This window comes from Eumetopias jubatus, unplaced genomic scaffold (assembly GCF_037043125.1).
Source record: "Eumetopias jubatus isolate StellerSeaLion01/CBP00866 unplaced genomic scaffold, mEumJub1_p1.0 scaffold_16, whole genome shotgun sequence".
Lineage (NCBI taxonomy): Eukaryota > Metazoa > Chordata > Mammalia > Carnivora > Otariidae > Eumetopias > Eumetopias jubatus.
The window spans coordinates 49556082-49582651 of record NW_028274822.1 but is presented as its reverse complement, the minus strand read 5'-3'; the positions used below and the strand labels follow the sequence as shown (position 1 = coordinate 49582651).

General features: G+C 39.9%; 1 protein-coding gene and 1 pseudogene across 5 annotated transcripts in view; both read right to left on the bottom strand.

The window, feature by feature from the left end:
* ABHD3 (abhydrolase domain containing 3, phospholipase) overlaps nucleotides 1–21342 on the bottom strand; it is a 52056-nt gene extending 30714 nt beyond the window's left edge. For 3 of the 5 annotated variants that reach the window (XM_088019336.1, XM_088019337.1, XM_028092534.1), the window contains exons 1-4: nucleotides 21063–21342; nucleotides 20356–20519; nucleotides 19096–19278; nucleotides 3323–3368 (exon numbers count right to left, since the gene is read on the bottom strand). In XM_088019336.1, the coding sequence (XP_087875462.1) occupies nucleotides 3323–3368; nucleotides 19096–19278; nucleotides 20356–20519; nucleotides 21063–21224 (555 nt within the window). In that variant the 5' untranslated portion in view covers nucleotides 21225–21342. The remainder of the gene's footprint in view (nucleotides 1–3322; nucleotides 3369–19095; nucleotides 19279–20355; nucleotides 20520–21062) is intronic. The other 2 variants (XM_088019338.1, XM_028092535.2) reach the window with 2 other exon arrangements.
* On the bottom strand, nucleotides 7090–7954 carry LOC148162272 (cytochrome c pseudogene; annotated as a pseudogene).
* Nucleotides 21343–26570: the final 5228 nt, after the last annotated feature.

Below are 26570 nucleotides of genomic sequence, written 5' to 3'. Positions count from 1 at the left end.
CAATGTGTAATTGGAAATGAGGACAATATGGTAGTGGAAAATTCCTTTCTTATTCTCCTCTGCAGGAGTCATAGTAATCCCTATGAATTCTAAGTATATCACCAACGTACTTCAGCAAAACTTTTCCTTTTGCATTTCTTCCACTCCTAGGAGAACTGCTCACTCTAAATTCCATTTCACCTTTGCTAGTTCTTTTAGGTTAATTTCAGTTAGAGAATGTGCCTTCCTGTTTGATCTTTGCTGATTCATCTTTTGTTCTTTTTTATGCCCACAGGAAGGTCTTACTTACTCTGGGTCTGAGCTACATTAAATCCTTTCTGGAACAAGGTGAGGTATAAATAAAATAAGAGTTCCTCTAGTCTGAAACAGTAATTGTTCACAGCTCTAAGGGCAGAAAGAAGAGGATTATCAAGGGAACTAAATATCAAAGATAGCTCTCATAATCAATATTGGCATCTCATTTTTGTGATCTATTAGGGTACAAGAAGTATATATTAAATTATATTTAATTTACTCCCTTAAATTTCCTTTTTAAAGCAGTTGTTTTCAAGCTTATAATTGTAATTACATTTTGGTCATTTTACATCTTTATTCTTTTTAAAATTAGATTACGTTAGCCTTTGTGATACAGATAATTGCTGGAGGTACTAGTTCATCAGGATCCAACCCAGTGCTCTGTATAAGACTCCGGAGACCAAGCTACTCTTACCCTCTCATTTAGAACTCTAAATTCTTTAATGTAAAATAGAAGTTTTATAAAATAAAAATTTAAAAATGTTTATCTGTATACTATCCCTTTGTAAGAACTCGAGGTATTCTTGGAGATTTTTCAAAAAACCAATTAATGTGATGGGTAAAAGTTACTGGGTTTGTTGCATTCTTTCAAAGTTAACTTCCAATTAACTTCCATTTAACTATGCTAAGGGTAGAAGGTTTTTCAAGCTTCTTGCTCTTCTTTTCTCTCCTCCTTCCTTGTGTTGTATTTTAAGATTCTAACCATAGACTTCCCCCTTTTGCTGTTCAAGCCGTCCCTGAGCAATCTCAACCACTCCTGAGCTCCAGATTTCACTTTGCACCAACAATCTGTTTCTTTCTGTAGCTTGTACATCTCTCCTGAGGCCCAGTCTTCGATACCCAACTGTTTATTAGAAATTTCCACCTGGATGATCTCAAAGCACTCGAAATCTCTAAAACTGAAATTTTTTTTCACCAAAAAAATCTTCAAAATCCGGCCCAACCCCTCTAGAAAAATCTCTGTCACTTCCTGAACGAGAGGGAGTATAACATAATGGTCAAGACCATAAGCACACAGTCAGACTACATGGGTTTGAATCCTGGGTCTGAATTTCCTGGCTAGGGTGTGTTCTTTTTTTTTTTTTTTTTTATTCTTTTATTTTGTGGCTAGGGCATGTTCTTAACCTACTTGTGCCTCACTTTCTTCAGCTGGTAAATGGGGGTGATGATGGCTATGCTTAACTAAATCATTGCGTTGTTACTATTGTTGAACATTAAATACAAAAAGACATAACTGATGTATCCTAAGGACTCAGTAAACATTCAATAAAATCATCTCTTACATATCTCACTCTTTATGCTGAGAAAGCCTCTCTATTCCCTCTTTTGCTTCAATACCACAGCCTTCAAGATCCAACTGAAACTCACCTCCACTATGATTTTCTTGCACCTCCCCCAAGCAGTTCGTTATGCCCTCTCTTTAGGCTCAACAATCTTTATACATCCTCTTACAATTACATTTAGCACACTGTATTGCATATATTTTCAAATATCCAAACTCTGTCCTACAACTTAGTGAAAGCTCCTAAAGGTTAAGGTTGCATCTAGTATCGTGTACACTCCTCACCATATTGTCTTGTCTAGTGTCTAATTTAATAGGCATACAAAACAGCTTTGCTGAATGAACAAATCTTTGTTCAGATCTTTGTTCAAATCTTTGTCTCAGACCATGCCCTTCCCATTTTTGTATCCTGGAAGCACCTAGAAGGAGACACAGCAGACAAGAGCTGCTGAGAAATGATTTCGTGGGTCTAGGGTCACAGTGACAAATTCAAATCTTCCCCTTTAAGAGTACCTGCCATTGGGCGCCTGGGTGGCTCAGTCGTTAAGCTGTCTGCCTTCGGCTCAGGTTATGATCCCAGGGTCCTGGGATCGAGTCCCACATCAGGCTCCCTGCTCAGCAGGAGACCTGCTTCTCCCTCTCCCACTCCCCCTGCTTGTGTTCCTGCTCTCGCTGTGTCTCTCTCTGTCAAATAAATAAATAAATTCTTAAAAAAAAAAAAAAGAGTACCTGCCATTTGTCTACAAGATTTCTAAAGGGCTGGACTAAATAAGGAAATGTGAACCTTCACATCAAACTATTTATTGTGAAGTGCTTGAGAAAGAACATAAACATTTTATAACTTTAGTTTTTGAAATCATATTGATCTTGATTCCCTCCAGGACCCAAGTCCCTGTAAAGCAAAGTGCAAGAGCCCTTTTCCCCCCAAGTTTTCATAAAGTACTGACATTAGCAACATGATTACACATTTTTATTTCCAGCATGACTTAATTATTTATAGTCTTAATATCATTCTCTATTAATGACTCAAAAAAAAAAAGTTTCTTTCAATTCTGGTAGAATTGTCTTTGACCTGTTGGAGTGGTAAGGGATTAACAGTTGAAAATCTTCAAAAAAGTTTCAGTCAATATGAGTTCTCACTCCAACTCACAGGTTTAACATCAGATAGAATGATGATTTTCTAAGAGGTGGGAGAACCTCTAGCAAAAACTTAATGGGTTAGAGCAAAAAAAACCTGAGTAAATAAAATGATTTAAATAATATTTCCTCTATGTAAACTTTGGCTGGCAAATAGGCATATAACATACAGTCAATCCATTTCATGACAAAAGTAAATTTCTTAAGTGAAAAAAAAGTATCACCATATTGGCTGATTTGTTTTGTGTCAGGTAATTTTTAAAGAAAATGTGTTTTATATTAAAAATAATGTAGATTAATATCTACTGATGTTAAAATACAGTAAGTATAAAAGTTATAAAATAGAACTTTAGCTTCTATAAAAATAGAAATACATTACATATATTTTACTTATGATGGACAATTTGGATATACATAGGCTAAGGGAATTCCCCTTGTATAATTACGAGTCTTATAAATTTCCTTTTCTTGTTGCTTATCTGTATTTTTCCACAGTGAACTTGTATTGTACACAGTTATTTTAAATAAAGAAGGATGTGCTTTTCATTATAAAACTAGAAATCATTCTTTTAAAAATTAAGCTGTTGTCATTAATTTAAATTTACTTACCAAGAGATTCTCCCCTGCCACTCCTCTGTTGTTAAAAACCACACATCTAAAAACCAGGAAAGTAATGTTTGTTATTTTTACACACGATTCTTGCTCACAATATAATACATATTAAAATCATCCTAGTGGCACTGTTTTAGGGTATTAAAAGATTTTTTAAAAATCTATTCCACAGACATGAGAATGTGTGACAACTTCACCTAAATGCATTAAAATATATTTCCACTTCTCTAACTTCAATATGTGAGTTCAAATCAGAAAACTGTATATTGAAGTGATGTTAAATTTTCCTATGAAAAGCAGAATTTTTACAACTTCTTCCTATGCATATGTGTAGGCTTCCAATAAATGCTATTAAAACAATTCTAAATACAAGTCAAATTTATTTATTTATTTAGTTAGTTAGTTTTTATTTATTTAAATAATCTCTACATCCAACATGGGACTCGAACTCAGGACCCCAAGCTCAAGTCACACGCTCCCCTCACTGAGCCAGCCAGATGCCCCAGTACAAGCCAAATTTAAAAGTTTTTGCCTCAAACTAAAAAAAAAAAAGTCCTCTACCTATCCTATTTGTTTTTTTTTAACTTTTTTATTTATTTATTCATGAGAGACAGAGAGAGAGAGAGAGAGGCAGAGGGAGAAGCAGGCTCCCAAGGAGCAGGGAGCCTGATGCAGGACTCGATCCCAGGACCCCGGGATCATGACCCGAGCCGAAGGCAGACGCTCAACCATCTTAGCCACCCAGGCACCCTCTACCTATCCTCTTTGTAACATTAAGTATCTATTCCTATTCTAAGAAATAGCTATTATTCCCTCAAGACTTGACAGACACAGAGACTGGAATTTTACCTGAGGTGAAAACATTACCACAGGCAGAGCTGCAAGGAACCTGGCATCTGAGCTGGTAGGAAGGGCCCCCACTATGCTACTGCTTGGTGTTCAGTTGACCTCGGGGAATAAAGACAAATTATGTTCCCTATAATCTTGTTTGTCTCTCCTGGATCATGGTCATATGCAAAGGGCTTAGAGCAGTGTCGGGTCATGGTAAATACAGGAAAGTTAGCTATTAATAGCAATGGTAATTGTAGTGACATGGTAGCTTCAAGAAGTCATTCTGCATTTAAATTATTTAATTCTCATTTAACTTTCAGTCAGCCAGAACCTCAGATGTATTTTTTGCCATCCTCAAACCAAATCCTGACTCATGTCTACAGGATTCTCTTTGATTGAGTGAATCTATATTAACGTTGATTAAAATTCATTTTGTTTTTGTCTGTATACTTATCCAATCAATCAAGGCCACTTAAGGTTCTAATTCCCTTCTTTCAGGGTGTTGCTGATCACTGTGGGTTCTGACTGCCTCACACAACATTCACAACTAACTCTTATGGTAGGGGGAGGGGTCAGATCTCAATGTGGTATTCAGGATATGTTTCTGCAAAGGAATTCTTTCTTTCTTTCTTTCTTTTTTAAAGATTTTATTTATTTTTTGACAGAGAGGGACAGGGAGAGAGGGAACACAAGCAGGGGGAGTGGGAGAGGGAGAAGCAGGCTTCCACCAAGCAGGGAGCCTGATGTGGGGCTTCATCCCAGGACCCTGGGATCATGACCTGAGCCGAAGGCAGACGCTTAACGACTGAGCCACCCAGGCGTCCCAGGAATTCTTTCTTTCATCTGAAAGTTCATATAAAGAATTTTATTAGGCCCAAATGAAAAAAAAGGAAATGTTTAAAATATCAGGAATCAAGGGCGTCTGAGGAGGAAATGTACTGACCTCTCCACAGCCTTTGTTCCTAACAATTTTCAGTCAGTAGCCGTCATCACTGCATATACTCCTCGCCTTGGAAATTGGGCAGAGGGATAAGGAAGACTGGAGAAAAGCAGCTACAGAGGAAGGCAGAATGATGGCTGCCATTCTGTCTCTCTCTCCCATTCCAGTTGGTGACAAGTAACCTGCTTTTTCTTTCATCTAACCCCTTTTCTGCCCTGACAGTCATCAGGGAACACTACATATAAAGCTAAAAGAGCTGGTTGTACAAAAACTACTATTACTAAGACATTTGATAAGCCTCTGTTAACTTTGTAATATCTCTCTCCAAATAATTTTTACAATTTCTCCCAAATTTTTTGATCTGTGATTTTGTTTTATTTATTTATTTATTCATTCATTCATTTATTTTAAAGATTTTATTTATTTATTTATTTATTTTTTAAAGATTTTATTTATTTATTTGAGAGAGCAAGAATGAGAGAGAGAGAGAGAGCACATGAGCGGGGGGAGGGTCAGAGGGAGAAGCAGACTCCCTACTGAGCAGGGAGCCTGATGTGGGACTCGATCCCGGGACTCCAGGATCATGACCTGAGCCGAAGGCAGTCGCTTAACCAACTGAGCCACCCAGGCGCCCAAGATTTTATTTATTTATTTGACAAAGAGAGACACAGCGAGAGAGGGGACACAAGCAGGGGGAGTGGCAGAGGGAGAAGCAGGCTTCCCACCAAGCAGGGAGCACGATGTGGAGCTCGATCCCAGGACCCCGGGATCATGACCTGAGCCGAAGGCAGACGCTTAACAACTGAGCCACCCAGGCGCCCCTGTGATTTTGTTTTTAATTATCTTAAGCCTTATCACATAATTTACAAATTTGTGCTGCTGATATACCTCCTCACTTTAACCCTTCTAAGGAGTTGGCAAAAGCACCATGACCAATCATACAGATAAGGTAATTCCACAGTTATGTTTTTGAATAGCTGTTTAGAAGACAATCCTGAATTATAACTTGGTCTGACTTACTAAAAAAATTCACAAGCCAAGTCGGCTGCTATATTGTCACACTGAATCTTAAAAGCATCTGACATTACAGATTATCTATAAAATGTGACAAGTGTTAAATATCCTTTTTTTGATATTATACATAAACCACACTAAAATGCCTTTCATTAAGCAAAAGGCAACATTTAAATGCAGGGAATTTTAATTAAGTCGTCATAGTTAAGACCAAAAAGATAAAGTGGACATTGCCAACTGAACTTCAGCCTTTGCCTTTAACAGGCTAACGAACACAACTTGAAACATAGCTGAGTCTTGCTGTTCTATGAGACGGTGAAGGGATTTCCTTAGTATTTAAATACATTATTATAACCAGTTACATAAATCTAAATATAAAACCAATCTCCTATAAGTTAGGAGATGGCATTTACCATCTCTGTGAAAAGCTGAACATTACTAATCAACTCCAATCATATTTTTAGAAGGGGAAAACATGACAGCACTTGCTGAACCAGAATTACTATGAAAGTTCAAAAAGCTGATCCTATTCATTTAATCATGAGCCCATCTTATTTAAATCAGGACTGTCCAAAAGAAATATTCTATCATCCATTCATGATCTGGATTCTGGTATATGAGATCAATTTAAAGATGGTACACATACAAAAATCATAAGACATTTTTGTTTTGTAATAAGTAAGGCAATGGCCAACTATTACTCCTTATTAGCTTTTTAAAAAAAGATTTTGGGCGCCTGGTTGGCTCAGTTGGTTAAGCAACTGCCTTCAGCTCAGGTCATGATCCTGGAGTCCCGGGATCGAGTCCCACATCAGGCTCCCTGCTCTGCGGGGAGTCTGCTTCTCCCTCTGACCCTCTTCCCTCTCGTGCTCTCTATCTCTCATTCTCTCTCTCTCAAATAAATAATAAAATAAAATCTTAAAAAAAAAAAAAGATTTTATTTATTTATTTGACAGAGAGAGAGAGAGACAGTGAGAGAGGGAACACAAGCAGGGGGAGTGGGAGAGGGAGAAGCAGGCTTCTCTCGCCGAGCAGGGAGCCCGAGGGAGAAGCAGGCTTCCCGCCAAGCAAGGAGCCGGATGCGGGGCTCGATCCCAGGACCCTGGAATCAGGGCCTGAGCCAAAGGCAGACACTTAATCAACTGAGCCACCCAGGCATCCCTCCTTAGTAGCTTTTTTGAGATAAGCTATCAAGTCTGCTCTTTTCCTTGTCTCCTTAATGCCAGCAAAGATCATTTTTTTTGTTTTGTTTTGTCCCAGGGATGTACTTCTTGGGATTCTCCAAGAATGTTGTTCTTATTGGCATCCATGTAAGAAAATCTAGGGGCCTGATGCCCAAATAAACCATGCAGATTTGGCCCAGTCTTGTGCTTGCCCCCCTCTTCCATGGTATGACACTGGGCACATTTCTGAACAAAAGACTTACCTTTCTCAATATCACCCATTTTTTTTTTCATTTTTAAAAAGATTTATTTATTTATTTGAGAGAGAGAGAGAGAGCGAGAGAGCGCATGAGCACGGGGTGGGGCAGAGGGAGAAGGAGAAGGAGAGGGAAAGAATCCTAAGCAGACTTCCTGCTGAGTGCAGAGCCTAATGTGGGGCTTGATCTCAAGACCCTGGGATCATGGCCTGAGCTGAAATCATGAGTCAAACACTTAACCAACTGAGCCACCAGGCGCCCCTACATCATCCATTTTTTAAATTACTCTTTTGTCATGCACAAAACAAAGGTGTCCACTCACAAGGTCTATGTCCCACTCTCTAAACTCTCCCAAATAATTTTAAAAGTTACAAATATGAGGAAAATTATTCTGCAAAAGTTATTTTTCCTATGTATTTTAGCTATGTTTTTTAAAAGGTTTTATTTATTTATTTGAGAGAGAGAATGAGAGAGAGAGAGAGCATGAGGGGGGGAGGGTCAGAGGGAGAAGCAGACTCCCTGCTGAGCAGGGAGCATGATGTGGGACTCAGGATCATGACCTGAGCCGAAGGCAGTTGCTTAACCCACTGAGCCACGCAAGCGCCCCATATTTTAGCTATTTAAATGTTCTTCTCAAAACAGGGAAATATAATTAAAGAAATACCAAATAAAGAATAAATCTGGTATTAAGAACTCTCTGTGACAACAGAACATGTTAACCAGGAAAGCAGGTAAGTCTTTTTTAAGGAAGGTTAAATAAAGGGTATAGAGCTACTGTAGCACAGGATTTCTCAACCTTTAGCACTGTGGACATTTTGGACTAAGTAACAGGAGTGGCTGTCTATAGCCTCCTTGATTGAAAACCTCTGTTACAGTGAGATGGACCAGATAGCCTTGAATCTGCTTAAGCCCCATGATCTGCCAGAATAAAAGAATTTTATCAGATGACCTTAAATATTTTCTAGTTCTAAGATTCCACAAGTCTTTGAACCTAGGAACAGAAATAATAATCAGAGGGTGGAGTAAGAAGAACATTCATACATTACTATGCTGATTTCAGATAATAATAACAACAACAGATAACCTTGATTATTGTTTGCTATGTGCCAGATCATATTCTAGGCACTTTACATAAATATTAATGTTGGAATAACTCATTCATTCAAAAATTTGTTAAACAGACTACTGAACTGAAGATTGAGTTAAAGCTTGTAGGAGAAAAATGAAATATAAATATAAGGTTCTTGGCCTCAAAGAGAGTATAATCTAATTAGGTTGAAAAGAAATGCATCATGTTTTTGGTTGAGTGACTACAATAAATGTAATATAATAAGGCAGTGTACAATTTAATGTCCAATGAATGGTGTAGATAATAAAGCCTTGTGAGGTCAGGTTGGGCAAAACTGATTAGGAAAGAATTCATGGCAAAACCCAGATAGGTATTATGCTGAGACTTGGAAAATGGTAAAGATTTCAGAAGAAGGAAAGTGTGGGATATAATATGGGTTGGAAGGAGAAATGTAAACAAAGATGTAAAGTAGGAATGTATAAAATTTTCTAAAGGATGAAATAATAGATCATTTTAGCAGAAACATGGCTACACAGAGTATAATGATAGAAAATAAGGATGGAAAAAACAGGTTAGGACCAAAATAGGCATAGGGTTCTGAATGCCAGGTTAAGAAAAGATGACAAGGAGTTATACTTCCAGAAATGTCAGAGTAGATTCTGTTAGGCCAATCCTTCCAAAGAATAGTATCTATAAAGTCTTGATAAATTTTAAAGGCAATGGAGAATGACCAAAGCAGGTAGAAACTAAATGAGAGTTGACACTTGGAAGAAAAAAATGGCACTGGGGGAGCTTCTCCTCTTTTTATAGCTTTTTGCCTGAGGGGAGGCACCAGTTGGTATTATTCAATGATGGATAAATGTCAGATAGAAATGCTATTTCATGGGCTTGGGAAACCAGAAAACAGAGTTTGGTACAATTATAGCAGCTAGAAAATAAAGGAAATTTTCAGAAAAGAGACACAGATGGAGTCCTAAATTCTGGGTAAAAACTGAGCCCACAGTTCTGGCTAAACTTTCATCTATACAGATATGAGGCTCCAAGCAGTCAAATTAAGGATAAAAAACTGAAGAGATTTCAGCTGTTGTCTACCACAGAGGAGACAAGAGTTTGAAGTTTGAGTTTAGGCAAATTATCTGTCTGATAAGACAAACAAACAAAAATCAATTTTCTTTGGAAAAATATAACAGAATCTAAAGTCTCTACAGTGGATCATTCAAAATGTCTAGAGTATAATCCAAAATTACTCGATCACAAAGAAACAGGAATACATGCCAATACTCAAAAGATAAGATAGTCAATGTAACTGACCCTGAGATGTCCACATGTTAGAATTAGTAGATAAGGATTTAAAGTAGCTATTATAACTATGCTAAAGGACATAAAGGAAAATAAGCTTGTAATGAATTTAAAAAATAGGAAATCTCAACAGAGGAATAAACCCTCTAAAAATGGAAATTCTAGGTCAGAAAAATACAATATATGAATAAAAAATTCAATTGACTTGCAAATTACAGTTCCAATATAAAGATGAAAGAGAAATAAGGATCAAAAAAAATTGAATAGAACCTCAGTGTTTTTGTGGTACATTATCAAAAGATCTAACACATATGTATGTAATTGCAGTCCCAGAGGAGAAGAAAGAATGGAGCAGGAAAATATTTGAATAAATAATAGCAAAATTTTTTCCAAGTTTGATAAAAAGACAAAAAACTCAGAGTCTCAAAAAGAGAAAGAGAAGTGGTAGAATAAAGGAACAACAACAATAACAACAACAACAAAACCAGAAGGCAAACACAAAAATGGTTAACCTATATCCACCATATCAACAGTTACATTAAATGTAAATGGGTTAAAAATCTAATTAAAATAAAATTGTCAGACTGGATAAAAAAGCAAGACCCAACGATGTGCTATCTATAAGCAATACACTTTAAATATAAAGACACAGATACTTTGAAAGTTAAAGTACAAAAAAAATCATGTAAACAGTAAGTATAAGAAGGCTAGAGTGGCTACAGTAATATCAGATAGACATCACAACCAGAGATAAAGAAAGACATTTCATAATGGTAAAAGAGTTAAATCATAGGAAGACTAAAACCACAAATATATATAAGACTAATAACAGAGCTTCCAAATACATGAAGCACAAATTCACAGAATTAATGGAGAAATAGAAAATCCACAATCATAGTTGATTTCAACATCCTTCTATCAATAAAACAAAGTTAGTAAAGATATAAACAGTCTGATTAACACTGTAACTATCCTACCCTAATTTACATTTATACAACACTACATCCAATAGCATAATACATATTCTTTTTAAAAAATTATAATACTTGAACATTTCCAAACTCACTAATGTCATAAAGATATTAAAACAGATTAATATAACTCATGTACCTTTTTCTAGAATGTAAAGCATCAGAAATCAAACACAATAATTAACAAGACTATATTATTGACTGTATTACACACACCACTCCTGATTATCACATAGTAATGGAGAACAGTGAAACTTAATTCATAATTCAAGAACCTCATTCTCTTGTTTCAACTCTTTCCCTACAAAATCTATTCCCTGAGTGTGAAACATAACTTGTGTGCCTGGCATGTCTTGAATTTCTCTGATGAAAGAGTCCTATGATGCTACAGGTCTACATTATTCTGACAGACAATAATCAGGAGCTAGTTTTCCCAAGCCAAGAGTCTGAGACACTGAGTAAAGAAGAGTTCTGAAGGATGATCAACATTTCAAAGAACCTAAAAAAAAAAAAAATCATACATTTATCTGTAACAAGGCTGTACAGTTGAATCTTAACCTTGTCACACATTAACTGTCTAACTTTGGTGAAATTATGAACACTGTAGTTTTGTTTTTGGTTGGTAAAATGGGGATAATAATATATCTCTTGGAATTAGGTACATATTAAATAAGACAACCTAAGTATAGCACCTGGTATGGGGCCTATCATGTGGAAAGTACTACACAAAGCTAAATTTAATTATAGTAAACCAAAATGGCAATTCTGGTTATCTCTTGCTGATCATAAGTTCTGAATGGCCCTATGAATTAAAAAAAAAAAAAATCAACAAATTAATATTTATGCAATTCATTTTTTTTAGGCATAATATTTTAAAACCAGTAGCCACAGAAGAAAAAAGAGTTAAAGTATCTCTCATGTGAAGAAGCTGAAAACCTTATAAAACTAGTGCTAAGTTCTCTTTCAGGAATCTCCTTATAACATTTTATTAGAATCTTTTTTTTTTCCCATTTAGCTCTCCCATTTTCCCTAACATATGAATATATGTCGCTTTCTGATGTTCTCAGATTTTATCTAACTCATTGAATTCTGGCTGGGTCTCTTTGGTATTTCTGTAGATCTGTCAACTAAAGAACCAGTTGAACTAGCTTACAGAAAACCCCACTTAATAAAAAGTATTCTACACTGGGGCGCCTGGGTGGCTCAGTCATTAGGTGTCTGCCTTCAGCTCAGGTCATGATTCCAGGGTCCTGGGATTGAGCCCAGCGTCAGGATCCCTGCTCAGCAGGAAGCCTGCTTCTCCCTCTCCCACTCCCCTTGCTTGTGTTCCTTCTCTCGCTGTGTCTGTCTCTGTGAAATAAATAAATAAAATCTTAAAAAAAAAAGTATTCCACATTAATAGTATGAACTAATAGGAATTATTCCAGTGTCACAGATTACTGCTGGCAAGTTTATGAGCTAAAACTGAGTCAGAAACATGTATGTGTTCTAGGATATAGGTTCCAGTGGCCCTCCACCTTAGCAAGGCATTACCTTCTCCCTGTACCACTCATTGGCTAGCCAGGCACTCTGCTCTCTCTGGGCCCTCCTGGGATGGTTTCTTGCCTGGTAATAGGGACTAGGCAGTAAGTACGTCCTTTCTATCTGACCAGACCAAAAGAGTGTGACTCTTCCCTAGGCCAAAGACATGATTTGCTCCTTTAAGATTCACAGCTAGTACTTTTTTTTTAAAGGATTTTCACGTGTTTTTTTTTTTAAAGATTTATTTATTTATTTTGAGAGACTGAGAATGAGAGAGAGAGAGAGAGAGAGACAGAGAGAGAGAGAGCACATGAGAGGGGGGAGGGTCGGAGGGAGAAGCAGACTCCCCGCCAAGCAGGGAGCCCGATGCGGGACTGGATCCCCGGACTCCAGGATCATGACCTAAGCCGAAGGCAGTCGCTTAACCGACTGAGCCACCCAGGCGCCCTACAGCTAGTACTTTTTAAAATGTTCATTGGAGGGGTGCCTGGGTGGCTCAGTCGTTAAGCGTCTGCCTTTGGCTCAGGTCATGATCCCGGAGTCCTCGGATCGAGCCCCGCATCGGGCTCTCTGCTCCGCGGGAAGCCTGCTTCTCCCTCTCCCACTCCCCCTGCTTGTGTTCCCTCTCTCGCTTTGTCTCTCTTTGTCAAATAAATAAATAAATAATCTTAAAAAAATAAAAATAAAATAAAATGTTCATTGGAGGACAACTTTCTTCATATATATATATATATATATATACCTAATCCTTGCAGTCCTATGAGGTATAGTGATCTTTACAGAGGAGAAAACAGAGGTACAGAGTGACTGAATAATTTGTCTGTGGATACACAGAAGTGTATAACAGAGTTGGGACTTCAATCCAAGCAGACCTGACTCAATAATCCACTTTACCACCTCACTCTGTGGCCCTGGGCTATCTAAGCTAGTAACATTAACGTGTCTTTTTCCAAAGAAGATGAGTGCTCTGAATACAGAGTGCCCTCTGAGTGCATGTCAGCTAAGAAAAAAAAAAGGCTCTGTCTCTGAAACTTTGTTAATTGAGGTATCATTTTATCATGGAATGTCTAACAATTAGTTCCCTAGGGAATGAGACCACTTGTTGGTATCCACCATAACTTTTTTTCAGAAATACCATTAAATAAGCTAAGCTCTTCACCCAGTGCTTCCTAGTATGCATCATGTCATCTAGCCAGTCTCATGAATAATCAGTTAACTGAACTCATTCTCAAACCTTTTAAAAGCCAAATTGTTTTAACAACAATAAAAAAATGATTAAAAAAATACTTTTAGATAAACACATCCTAGTGTTAATTTAAAGTGACTTCTTACCTAAAATACAGCTTTTAGACTAGGGTGTGGTCAGAACTCACCCTTTTGTTTCCCTGCCTTCCCTTCCTTCCTCCCTCAGGAAAAGTGCGTAGGTGACCTCCTAGTGCCCTTCTGATACTGCAGGAAAAGCTAAGCGTCACCTAAAGCTTCGTATCTACTGGTGATATCTGCCCTAAATCCAAAATGCACAGGTCCAGACTCCAAACTGGAATGTAAAACAACACTGAAAACTTCTTTCAAACCATCTCCCACTTCTAGTTTCTTTCCAATATGTAAATGCAGGACAATGGCAACCTTGCTACCAATAAATAGGTGGGCTCTGCAGTGAAACATAGAAAATCTGAGTCCTGTCAAACCACATTTAAAAGTCTGTGCTTTCTGTAAGGTTTTTTTTTTTTAATTTTTTTATTGTTATGTTAATCACCATATATTACATCATTAGTTCTTGATGTAGTGTTCCATGATTCATTGTTTGTGCAGAACACACAGTGCTCCACGCAGAATGTGCCCTCTTTAATACCCATCACCAGGCTAACCCATCCCCCCACCCCCTCCCACTGTAAGTGGTTTTAAAAATGTTGCAAGAGGGAAATTTCTTGAAGCAAACACCTACAACCTTGAAAAATCCCTCCATTCGTCCTTCCGTTCTTTTCTGACCCCTCGCCTGTTTCCCTCCTTCCTCAGTCAAACTCACAGAATGTGGGATCCACTCTTGGTCTAGTCTCCTGAGGTCACTGTAGCCCTCAGGAGTTGGGCTTCCTTCCTCATTGCCCTGCCGAATCTTTTTTTTTTTTTAAGATTTTTTTATTTATTTATTTGAGAGAAAGAATGAGAGAGAGAGCACATGAGAGGGGGGAGGGTCCGAGGGAGAAGCAGACTCCCCGCTGAGCAGGGAGCCCGATGCGGGACTCGATCCCGGGACTCCAGGATCATGACCTGAGCCGAAGGCAGTCGCCCAACCAACTGAGCCACCCAGGCGCCCTGCCCTGCTGAATCTTCTCCAATTTTGTTTTATCTGTCCTCATTTTCCTTGCCCTTTCACTTGCCTCTGGCACTGCTGACCTGTTCCTTCCCTCCATAAAATGTCTCATTTGGTGTCTGATATTCCAGAATCCTGGCACTTGCAACACTGACCACTCAGTGCTAGAGACTGCCAGTTATCTCCCAGTATCCATCCTCCTCTTCTTTGTCACAGAATCTCCCAATTTCACTTGAGTACATGGATGCCCAAAATAAAGTTTGCACTTTCAAGCCTCCCTTGAGGCTGAGGAAGAGCAGGTCCATATGATAGAAGCAAAAGTGGTGTGCACAGCTGCTGGAAAGCACCCTTAAAGAAAGTGAATTCTCCAGTCTTTTTTCTCCTTCTTGGATGTTGGAATGGAGAGGTGATAGCTGGAGCTAGAGCAGCCATGGGTTATGATGTAACCCTTCCTGATACTATAGAGCCCTGGTGTAACTTCTTTTTTAAAGTCACTGTTATTTTGAGTTTTCTGTTACTTGTAGCTAGTCCTGGTTCTCTCTAATGCATTTCTTCCCTACTACTGCATACTCTTCGTCACTTCAGCTAAACTGTATGCTCTTTGGGAATATAGGTTCTGATAAAAATACTTAATGACTGACGTAGATTTCAATGGACTTATTATTACATAATTCTGGATGGTTCACTCTTTTTAATACGAGTTGGGGGTGGAACAAAATAGGAGATGAAGGCTCTCAATAAAAGAGGTCAAAGTAGAAGATGATTTGGATGTTCTCAGAGTCAGTTTTCTCCCTCTTTTTAGTTTTTTTTTTAAAGATTTTTATTTATTTATTTGAGAGAGAGAATGAGAGAGAGAGAGAGTACATAAGAGGGGAGAGCGGGAGAGGGAGAAGCGGACTCCCCACTGAGCAGGGAGCCCAATGAGGGACTCGATCCCGGGACTCCAGGATCATGATCTGAGCTGAAGGCAGTTGCTTAACCAACTGAGCCCACTCAGGCTCCCATCCCTCTTTTTAGTTGTAATGCTAAAAATTAATTCAGACAATGGGGAAAAGATTTAAGAAAACAGATAATATTCAGGTACATAAAATAATGTCTATTAGGCTGTGTTACCAAATAGAGATTAAAAAAAAAAATCTTGAATGAATGGATAAGATTTCTAACTACTTTATCAATCATACGGGTGTAACTTTTTCTCCAGTCCTCTGATTTCTGTGAGGGAAGCTTCTCTCTAAACACACTCCTGGCCTCCTGGCCTTTCTTAACTTTACTCATTCTCCAGGAGATGGAGGGCTTATCTGACTGATAAAATTTGGAAGCGTGACTGAGGCTGTCTGGGTCAGCAATTCTCTTCTCCCCTCAGGGGCAAGTTTATCCAAGGAACACATACTGCACTCAGCCAATGAAGATGGGCAGGCAGGTAGACCATGTATTCCCCATTCATTTTCATTCGACTTCCTGGTAAAGCTTTTGCTTACAATGATCTTAAATGAACTTCAGCTTAGTTTCTATCCCAACCACTATTAATGCTGAATTGGTGAAACTTACCAGAGAAGTTCTGTGTCTTTGTCAGTTTTCAGGTACAGGAATAACACATTTTTTAACAGCAACAATAGTAAACCCTTATGTTTCACTTATCCATATGCCAGGAATTAAGTTCTCTCTAATGTCTAAATCATATCTCAGCAGCGAAGCAGCAACAGTTCTCTGGTGACCTGATCCTCCCTCCACTTTCAGCCTTTACACAAGATAGTAACTGGGGCTTGAAGGTTATACACCCACAAGGTATTGAGGCATTTGTACTGCCTATGAAACTTTACTGTGTAAGAGACATTATAATACAATCAAAGCATTCCTGTAAGCAAACTAGATGTTTATATATCCCAAGAGGTAGGTTTGCTTGTACTTGCTCTTTAAATTATAAAAAGTATTCTATTCTAATTGGGGAATAGAAGGTCTGGGAAGGAATACATAAACATTCCTAAAGACCCACTTTGTTCAGGTCACTAAACCAAGTACTTTATATATTCTAATTCATTTAAACTGTCTGTAGTAAATGAGAAGCTGTTAATTGGTAAATTTAAAAATTAATTGCCAAGGTCACTCAGTAAGTAGAAGTTCCATCATTTGAACACAGACCCAGCTCCAAATCCCACACACATATCCCTATATTACACAGCCTCAAAGGACTCAACCCAACCCCTCTGCCAAAGTTCCAGATCTTTTTTTTTTTTTTTTTACCTTCAGTGGTCTTCGGAACTGCCTTGCTGTCTCTGGTAGGTTGCAAAAATATTTTGTAGGCCTTCCTATCAAGAGGTGGAGTCTATTTCCCTACTCTTGGACTCTGGGTTGACCACGTGACTTGCTTGGACTGGAATGTGGCAGAAGCAACATTATGAGAGTTCTTAGCTTGAACCTCAAGAAGCCTTGAAGCTTTTACTTTTGCACTCTTGGAACCCTCTGCAACCAAATGAACAAACTCGGGGTGAGCCTGATGGTGGATAAGGGGCCACGTGGAGCTGAGATGAGTCATCCCTGCTGAGGGCCCCCATGCATGGAGTTGTCCTGGCTGGTGACCTCAAATGCATGAACGATCCCAGCCAAGAGCAGAAGAACCATCCAGCTTTGCTCAGCCCAAATTCCCGACCCACAGAATTATGAGCAGAATGGTTGTTTTTTTAGCTACTAAGTTTTGGAATAGTTTGTTATACAGCAAAAGCTAACCGATACACCCTCTCCAACTTAGATTCAGTGATCCCCTTGTAGTTAAAAACAAAAGGGGATAGTCCAAAAAGCCACTGAAAAGTTTCCAGACCATTGCTTATTCATGTATTCTGCTACTTTCAAGTCCAGTCTAATTCACTGTTAGAGTTATTGAAACCCAAATAAGGTGGGTCTTCAAAGCAGCTGACAGGGAAGCTGTCCAGCCTACTCTTCTCACAGGCTCCTTGTGGCAAGGACAACTTCTCACAACTCTTTGTTGTGAGAAGTATCTAGCACAAAACCTTCCTTATATTATACATTCTCCATAAAATTTCTGAACCAACAGAAGAGATTTTAACCCTCAGGGGAGCTAGAATCTTCCAAAAGCTTTGAAGCACAGTGTAATGATAGCCATGGTCATAAAATTTGGCAACTTTTACAAATGATGGAAAACTGCCTTGTGTACTGGCAACTCCAGGACTTAGGAAATTTAGTCCTTGAGTTTCAACTACATTTTTTTTGTGTTTTTAAAAGCACTTCCTGTCTTGGGAGACGGCTCAGGCCAAGTATAGAATCAGCAATTTAAATATGCACAATAGGCTTTATGATCTGTACTTTTTGAGCATGACTAAATTTTAGCAAAAAATTGGAATCAAGCCTCACATCTAACTGGATGATGCTAAACATAGAATAATGATGAATTCCTGCTATTAGTGAAAATTTCACAAGAACAATAATTCCAGAACATCTATCAAAATGTCTGAGAGACTGTCATTTCATGGACAAAATAGGTTTTATCTATAAAAGATCAGAGTTACTTGTTAAAATTGAATTAGTTCTTATGGTATTTCCCCATTTACATAAAATGTTTTTATTAATATAAACTCTACATCAATTTTTCACACAGAGTGTTTCAATTTTAACAAAAGATACAACTCTACTTTAAATGCAACTCAGAGTGTTCCATTATAATAATTACCATCAGCTATAAAAGACAGACACAAAAAAGCAGTACTTTTCACAATGACTCTGCTTTAAGATTTTAGAGCTGAACCTGAAATTTAAAGTTGCTAAGTCACTTGTAAAAAGGGAAATTGTACCTGGTGACTAAGTTGAATAATGGTTCCTAAAGAATACTATGGCATCATCGATTGGACATTAATTATGTGTCTCTGCAAACTCAGGTGGACAGAAGAGGCATGGATCACCTTTGGAAAATTAAGGCTCACCTACAAGCTGATTTGGAATATTTTTTACATTTGAGGTCTGAGCCAATAAGACAAGATTAGTGGATTCAGGGCTCAAATATGGAATGAGACATGAGGGTCACTATGTACTCTCTCAGGGGTTTGTAATGGCTATTTTCCATAGCATTGCTTTCAGTGGGCCAACTGCTTCTCAGACCTGGGTCCTATGTCAATTCCTAGGTGATACTAATTTCATTCATTCATTCATCCAAAATCTGCTGAGTGTCTACTAGGCTAAGTGCTATTTCCTATGAGATGATTCAGTTATGCATCTTCCTGGGGGAAAAAAGAAAGGCAAAAGAGGAAGCAGAGAAAAATAATAATCTAGGCAACTGCTTAATCCATGCAAAAAATAACAAGTATTTCTGAAACAAACATAGAGATAGATTTGTGCTTCATTTAGGACAAATTACATGAAAAATGGAATAGATCTTTTACTGGTACCTGTATCCCAATTCTTCACTAAGATGGATCATATGAAGGATATACGATTCCTTGCTTGTTCCAGTGAGGCCAGGCAACAATAAGACAGTAGGTCTGGTGGTGGCATCCATATAACATTTACTGCTACAATTATCAAACCAGTCCAGTGAAATCTGTCCTCCGTCTGCAGTTTTAATAAGTTCACTGAAAGAAATAAAAGACATACTCATTAAGTGTTTTAAGTCATGTCTTAAAATTAGTGTCTTAATTTTATAGATATATGACATGATTTGGTCATCTGAAAAGAACTTTTTTTCAGCATTCACTAACACATACTTATATCACGTTCTTTTATTACAAGAATGATATGAGATTAGTATCATAAAGTATTTCCAGCAACAACACAGAAAGGCAGCATATAAAAATGAACTACAAAGTACTTCACATATTTACCTTTATTATTTCCTCATCACTCTAAAATATCCAGCCCTATTTGATCGAGGTCACCCAAATAATTCACCAGGGAATTGTGAATAAGTAAAGTGCTGATCTGATCACTGCTCTGGCCCTTTGACTCAGTAATGCAGTCTCCCCACAGAGTATATTATAAAATTTGCTTCTCAAATATTTTAAAGTATTTCTCACACAGTCTCTACGAACTTAAAGAATTTTCCCAAATAGTGCAAATTCCAGGCAACAAAAGGAACTCCAGAAAGACTAGATGACTCAGGGAAATTAATACGAGGCACCATCTAAATCTCCTGGTTACTGATAAATTCTGGATCATATCTTTAACACCTCAAGGACATTAGCATCAAGAACCCATTTGCTTATTAATATGAAATCCTTTTACAGAAGCCCATCATGCAAAATCCATATTAATTGGCATCGTTCTCCACTCCATCCCCACTCCCCGCATCACTGAATTGGTATATATCATCAAAGGATCTAGGTCCTCAGGGACAGATGCATGCCAAATTGGAAGAGTAACCCTCAAACACTTCTCTAGAAATAAACCGGTTACATCAAGGCGCGTGGGCGCTTGCACACACACACACACACACACACACACACACACACACACACAAACGGTGAAAGGCAATACCTGAATATTTTCCAGCAACTGAGTGTGTGTGTTGGGTGGGAGCGAGGGGGCAAACCTTCCATTTTCAATCCCTTTTCTTTTCTATATGCTGACCAACCAAAGGTTAACCAAGGACTGGGAGTATGCCAAAAACCCCATGGTTTTGAAGAAATGACGGCAAATGGAAATATACTTACTTCCTGTATTGTACCGAGGGCTTAGAAGTGATGAAAGGTCTCAGGAGTGTCTGTCCTCGACTCTCCCAGCACCAAACCGTCGGGTAGTACGTTTCTGTCACCACCGGACAGTGGTTCTGGAGGAAGCGGCTGAAGCTCTCACCCCCCGTCACTAACTGGGGCTTCTGTGGGGGAAAGCCAGTATTATAGTGAAGGGTCCAGAACAAAGTTTTGCCGTAGACCAGAAATGAGCAGACTCGTCCCTCGCGCACGCGCTCCCTCCGATTACATCTCCTTCGAGAAGCCTGACACACATCGCAGTCACAACGGACTTAAAGAGTGATTGACCAAAGCCTTGGAGAGAGGAAGGCAAGAGTTGAGATAAGGGAGTCATTCTCAGAAGTGCTACAGCATTGCCAGGCTAGCGAACGGTGACAGGGCAGTACCGTTGCGCCTAGGTCAGCCGGGTCCTGGCTGCTCTCCGAGCACCCCGGCCGGACTCACAGGCAGGCGGTCAAGAGCTGGCCCCCTTTCCCGCCCGCGCTCAAAGGGCGTCCGTCAGATGCCCGGGAAAGGGCAACAACATGCGAGCAGCGGCACTCTCGCCTCCAGGGCCGCCCTAGCCACCCGCGCCTGCGGCGGCAGTTCCAGCTTCGCTGGCTGCTGTCGCTCCCAGCGAACGCCCCCGCGGCCCTGCGCCCCCGCGTCCGCGCCAACCCCTGGCTCACCTTGGCAATGCTGCTCAGGTAATAGCAGGCGTAAGCGACGCTGAAGCCCAGGATCAGGGATAAGCCTACTCCCGAGCCGAAGAACCCAACCCGGACTTGGTGCTCCAGGTAGAGGGAGAGCTCCCTGGATAGCATCCGCAGGTCCATCGCTAAGCGCTGCATGGTCTGCGGTGGGAGGCCAGTCAGCCGGCGAGCCACGGAAAGCGGCCGCTGCACCTCCCCGGACCCTTGAGCAGAGTGTCTCTAGCCCGGCAAAGCGCAGCTTCCGCCAGCGGGCGCGGCCGAGCGGCCCCGGGAGGCGTAGCACCGCCGCTGTCCGCCGCTGGCTCCGCCCCAGATTTCTCGGAACTGCCAGCCCCGCCACCCGTCAGTCACTCAGGAACTTTCCAGAGGCGCGGTTCTGAGCGCGGCCACCGGGGCGGGGGGCGGACTGGGTCTGCCGGTCTGGTGGTCTGGTCGCAGTCAGGCTGGGTGACCCCCAAGGGTGGGCAGAGATCGAGCGCCGACTTTGGAGGAAATGGGCCTGGCAGTGCGCATTCCGGTCACTGGCTGGGCACCTGCTCCAGTGACCTTGAACGGTTCCGCACGGCGGTGGGTTTCGTTTAGTACTGTAAACTAGTGGTTTAGGGTGCGCCGGAAAAAACTGAGGGAGTTAATGCCAAATATATGTTAGAAGAATGCACTACGTAGGGAAAAAAAAATCCCACATCCCCCAGAAAGTTGGGTTTCCCCTGAACACTATCAAAAGAGAAAAAATAGTCTATAAACACTCAATAATGAGGCTATTCCTACTTTAAATCTCTCTGAATCCTTTTAGTTCCTTAAATATGCCTTGAATGAAAAGTGGTTACCAAAAATAAATAAGGAGATCAAGAAAAGGAACTGGGATTCAAAAAATTTTAAATCCTATTTGTGGTTCGTTAGTGCTTTGAACTTCTAGACTTACACAAATTCAGTTACTTAACATATGGACCAGAAACCATTTATGAAGTAGGTTTTCCTAGGCTTATTTATGGCAACACGACTAAACCGGAAGATAGAGGCATCTAAAAGGGCTAGAACATTTAGCAGTCTATTATTATAAACTCCTTCCACCTACAGGTACCAAGAGCCGCAAGACTTAAACAGGCAAAAAGAAAAAGGCAAGGGCTGTAGAGACTATGAAAAATTTCACAGGATTGTAAATTAATCATAGAAATTAGTGATAGACAAATGGGATGGGCCAGAACTGAGCAATTTATTTGGCCTTGATTTGGTCACTGTAATTTGTTGGTTGCCAGCGCCCAGAATAATTTAGTTGCCTTCACTGAGCCTGTTTTTTTTTTAATCTGCAGAATAATAATTTCTACTTTATAGAGTCTTTGGGATGACTAAATGAAATAAGGTATGTACTGGTCTTGCCTTGAGCATACGTAATTCTTTTTCACTCACTGGTTCTTGCATCTGATCACACCCAGAAAATGCAAATATACATGGTGGCTGCCATACTTGACAATGTACATGCAACATTCTTTATAATGCCTGCACCCACCTTCTGCCTTGCCTACCAATAAATACATATATATTTTATTTTGCTGAAGTGTACAGTGAAAATACTATAACGTACTTCATTAACATCACGATGTGTAGAAAGTGTGCTGACCTGGGAGTAAACAACTCTGAACTCATCCACCAAACTTAGGCAAGCCATTTACTCTTTTGGAGCCTCAATTCCCTGTCTATAAAATAAGATGGTTGAGATTGAAGATGTCAAACTCTCTTTGCTGTTAGAAGAACATTCACAAACTCCCTTAAGAACTATTCCAGTTTAGATGAGGAAATGAAAGCTCAGACCTAACCTGACCCCCAATAACTTCTTCTGCCTGGTGTCTACGTCTGTGTATAATTCCTTCACCTTGAGTGCAGATAGAACCAGTGACTTACTTCTAACTAATAGAATATAGCAAAAGTGATGAAATGGCACCACTTCTGTGATTACGTTATGTGATGCTAGCTTAGCAGAGTGGAGCTAAAAGGCTCTCCTGCCACCTTGAGGAAGCAAACAGCCATATGAACTGCAGATGGAGAGGACCACATAGCAGAGAACTAGTGGTGGCGTCTAGGACTCGTGGGGAGCCTCAAGCCGACAACCAGCAAGAAGGTAGGGCCTTTAAGGAAATGAATTCTGCCAACACCCTGAATAAGCTTGGAAGCAGATTATTCCTCAGTCAAGCCTCCAGATGAAAACACAGCCTGTCCAACGTCCTGACTACTGCCTTCTGAGACCTGGAGCAGAGCCCCAGTTAAGCTGTGCCTGGACCCCTGATCCATGGAAACTGTCAGATAGTAAATATGTTGTTTTAAGCTGCCAAACTGGTGATTTGTTATGGAGCAATAGAAAACTAAGAGAAGATGAAAAAGTCCTACAAGAGCATTCAAATATTAATAAATATCAGTGGGTCATTTTACCTACCAATGTGCAGTTGACCGTTGAAACACACGGGGGTTCAAGGTGCCAACCCCTGCACAGTCAAAAATCTGTGTATAACTTTTGACTCTTCAAACACTTAGCAGCCTACTATTGATGGAAAGCCTTACTGATAACATAAACAACGGTTGATTAACACATATCTTGTATGTTATAGGTATTATATACTATATTCTTTTTTTATAGAGTTTTTTAAAGATTTTATTTCTTTAATTGAGAGAAAGAGACAGAGACAGAGACAGAGATAGCAACAGAGATAACTAGAGAGAGCACTAGCAGGGAGGAGAGGGAGAAGCAGGCTCCCCGCTGAGCAGGGAGCCCAATGCAGGGCTTGATCCTAGGACTCTGAGATCGTGACCTGAGCTGAAGGCAGACGATTAACTGACTGAGCCACCAGGTGCCCCTATATTATATTCTTATAATCAAGTAAGCTAGAGAAAAGAAAATATTATTTTTTTTAAAGATTTTATTTATTTATTTGAGAGAGAGGGAATGAGAGAGAGCACGAGAGGGAAGAGGGTCAGAGGGAGAAGCAGACTCCCTGCTGAGCAGGGAGCCCGATGTGGGACTCGATCCTGGGACTCCAGGATCATGACCTGAGCCGAAGGCAGTCGCTTAACCAACTGAGCTACCCAGGCGCCCTGAAAAGAAAATATTATTAAGAAAATCCTAAGGAAGAGAAACACATCTACAGTGTCATACCATATTTATAAAGAAAATCCTTGTGTAAGTGGACCTATGCAGTTCAAACCCATGTTATTCAAGAGTCAACTGTAGTTATTGTAGGAATGTTTTAAATAAGTTAAAGATTTCAGCTTTCTTTTTTTTTAAAGATTTTATTTATTTTAGAGCAAGAGCGAGAGCAAGAGAGAATGAGCAGGGGGAGGGGCAGAGGAGGAGGGAGAGGGAGAAGGAGGACTCCATGCTAAGCGTGGAGTCCCATGTGGGGCTCCATCTCATGACCCTGAGCTCATGACCTGAGCCAGAACCAAGAGTCAGATGCTTAACTGACTGAGCCACCCAGCTATTCCGATTTCAGCTTTTTCAATTAATATTCAAAATTAAGAAACCCATTGAGTTTTTTTTAAAGATTTTTATTTATTTATTTGTCAAAGAGAGAGAGAGAGAACAAGCAGGGGGAGCAACAGGCAGAGGGAGAAGCAGGCTCCCCGCTGAGCAAGGAGCCCGAGGTGGGACTTGATCCCAAAACCCTGGGATCACAACCCAAGCTGGAGGCAGCAGCTTAACTGACTGAGCCACCCAGGCATTCCCCCCATTGAGTTTTTAATTCTTTTCTTTATACTTCTCTTTAATTAATTGTCACAATGAACATTGATTACTTTTTAAAGAGTAAAAAAAGTCATTTAAAAATATACAAAATTAGTTGTAAAGGAATAAATCATGTGAAAAGATATGTAGCTAAAAGTAGGAAAGGCCAAACATTCTAAGATGTAACAGAAGAAAAGTTTTAAATGAGAACACATCTCAGGGTGGCTGGGTGGCTCAGATGGTTAGGCATCTGCCTCTGGCTCAGGTCACGATCTCTGGGTCCTGGGATGGAGCCCCAGGTCGGGTTCCCAGCTTAGCGGGGGAGTCTACTTCTCCCTCTCCCTCTGCCTCTCTCCCTGCTTGTGTTCTCTCTGTCTCTCATTAGAAACCAAGATATGGGCACTGGGTGCCCACTGGGCACTGATGTGGTCATTGCTACTGGGGTATCATTGTGTCTAGGTCCTCTCAGCTGACTGAACTAGGTAATATATCTATGTATACTAACCCATGTGTACATATGTCTACTTATATCTGTATCTACATCTATAGTTGTTTTTGTATCATCTGCATTTTTAAAAAGATTTTATTTATTTATTTGACAGAGAGAGAAAGAGAGAGAGAGCACACAAGCAGGGGGAGCGGCAGGAAGAGGAAGAGGGAGAAGCGGGCTCCCATCTGAGCAGGGAGCCCAATGCGGGGCTTGATTGCAGGACCCCGGGATCATGACCTGAGCTGAAGGCATAAGCTTAACCGCCACCCAGGTGCCCCTATCCATCTGTATTTACATTAAGCTAAAGACGAGTTCAGAAAAGAGATGAGCTTTTTTTATATCCACTCCCTGAGGGGTTTTAGGAGGAATTAAACCTTTTTTTTTAAATTTTTTTTTTAGATTTTTTTTTTTATTTATTCATTTGAGACACAGAGATAGAGAGAGAGAGAGAAAGCATGAGCAGGGAGAGAGGCAGAGGGAGACACAGGCTCCTCGCTGAGCCAGGAGCCCGATGTGGGGCTCGATCCCAGGACTCTGGGATCATGACCTGAGCCGAAGGCAGACGCTTAACCATCTGAGCCACCCAGGTGCCCCAGGAATTAAACCTCTTAATTAGTAATGTTTCTGGGTTATTTCTCTTCAATTTTTGGATAAAGCAAAATTCTATCTGTAATAGGAAACACCCTATACCCTTCATGTCCTCAATTCTATGGCAAATCAGCAACAGAAATCAGGCAGAGGACAGAATGGTTTATACTTACAGAGAATGCCAGAACTGAAAATCACAAGGCATACACTTAATGAAATAAAAATTTTAGGTTACATTCAATTAGAAGAAATACTGTGGTTCTGGGGCGCCTGGGTGGCTCAATCAGTTAAGGGTCTGACTATTTTGGCTTAGGTCATAATCTCAGGGTCATGGGATTGAGCCCTGTATTGGGCTCCACTCTCAGAGTGGAGTCTGCTTGTCCCTCTCCCTCTGCTCCTCCTCCCCCTTTCTCTCTCTCTCACTTTAAAAAATAAAGAAAATCTTTTTTAAAAAAGAAATATAATTCTATATGGATTGTTATAAAAATTGTGGATGTCGCCAGATTAATAAACCACTGCGACCCCAACTCCTCAGTTCTAATAATGCACCAACTGTAACTCTGTCTTTAGCACCAGTTATCCCCAACACTACAAAGCCCAGCTTTAGCACTAGCAGTGTGATTTCCAACTGATTGATCTTGGCAGGGAGGAGACTATCCCCTGGGAACTGAGGCCGAAGACTTCAGGATGAAAA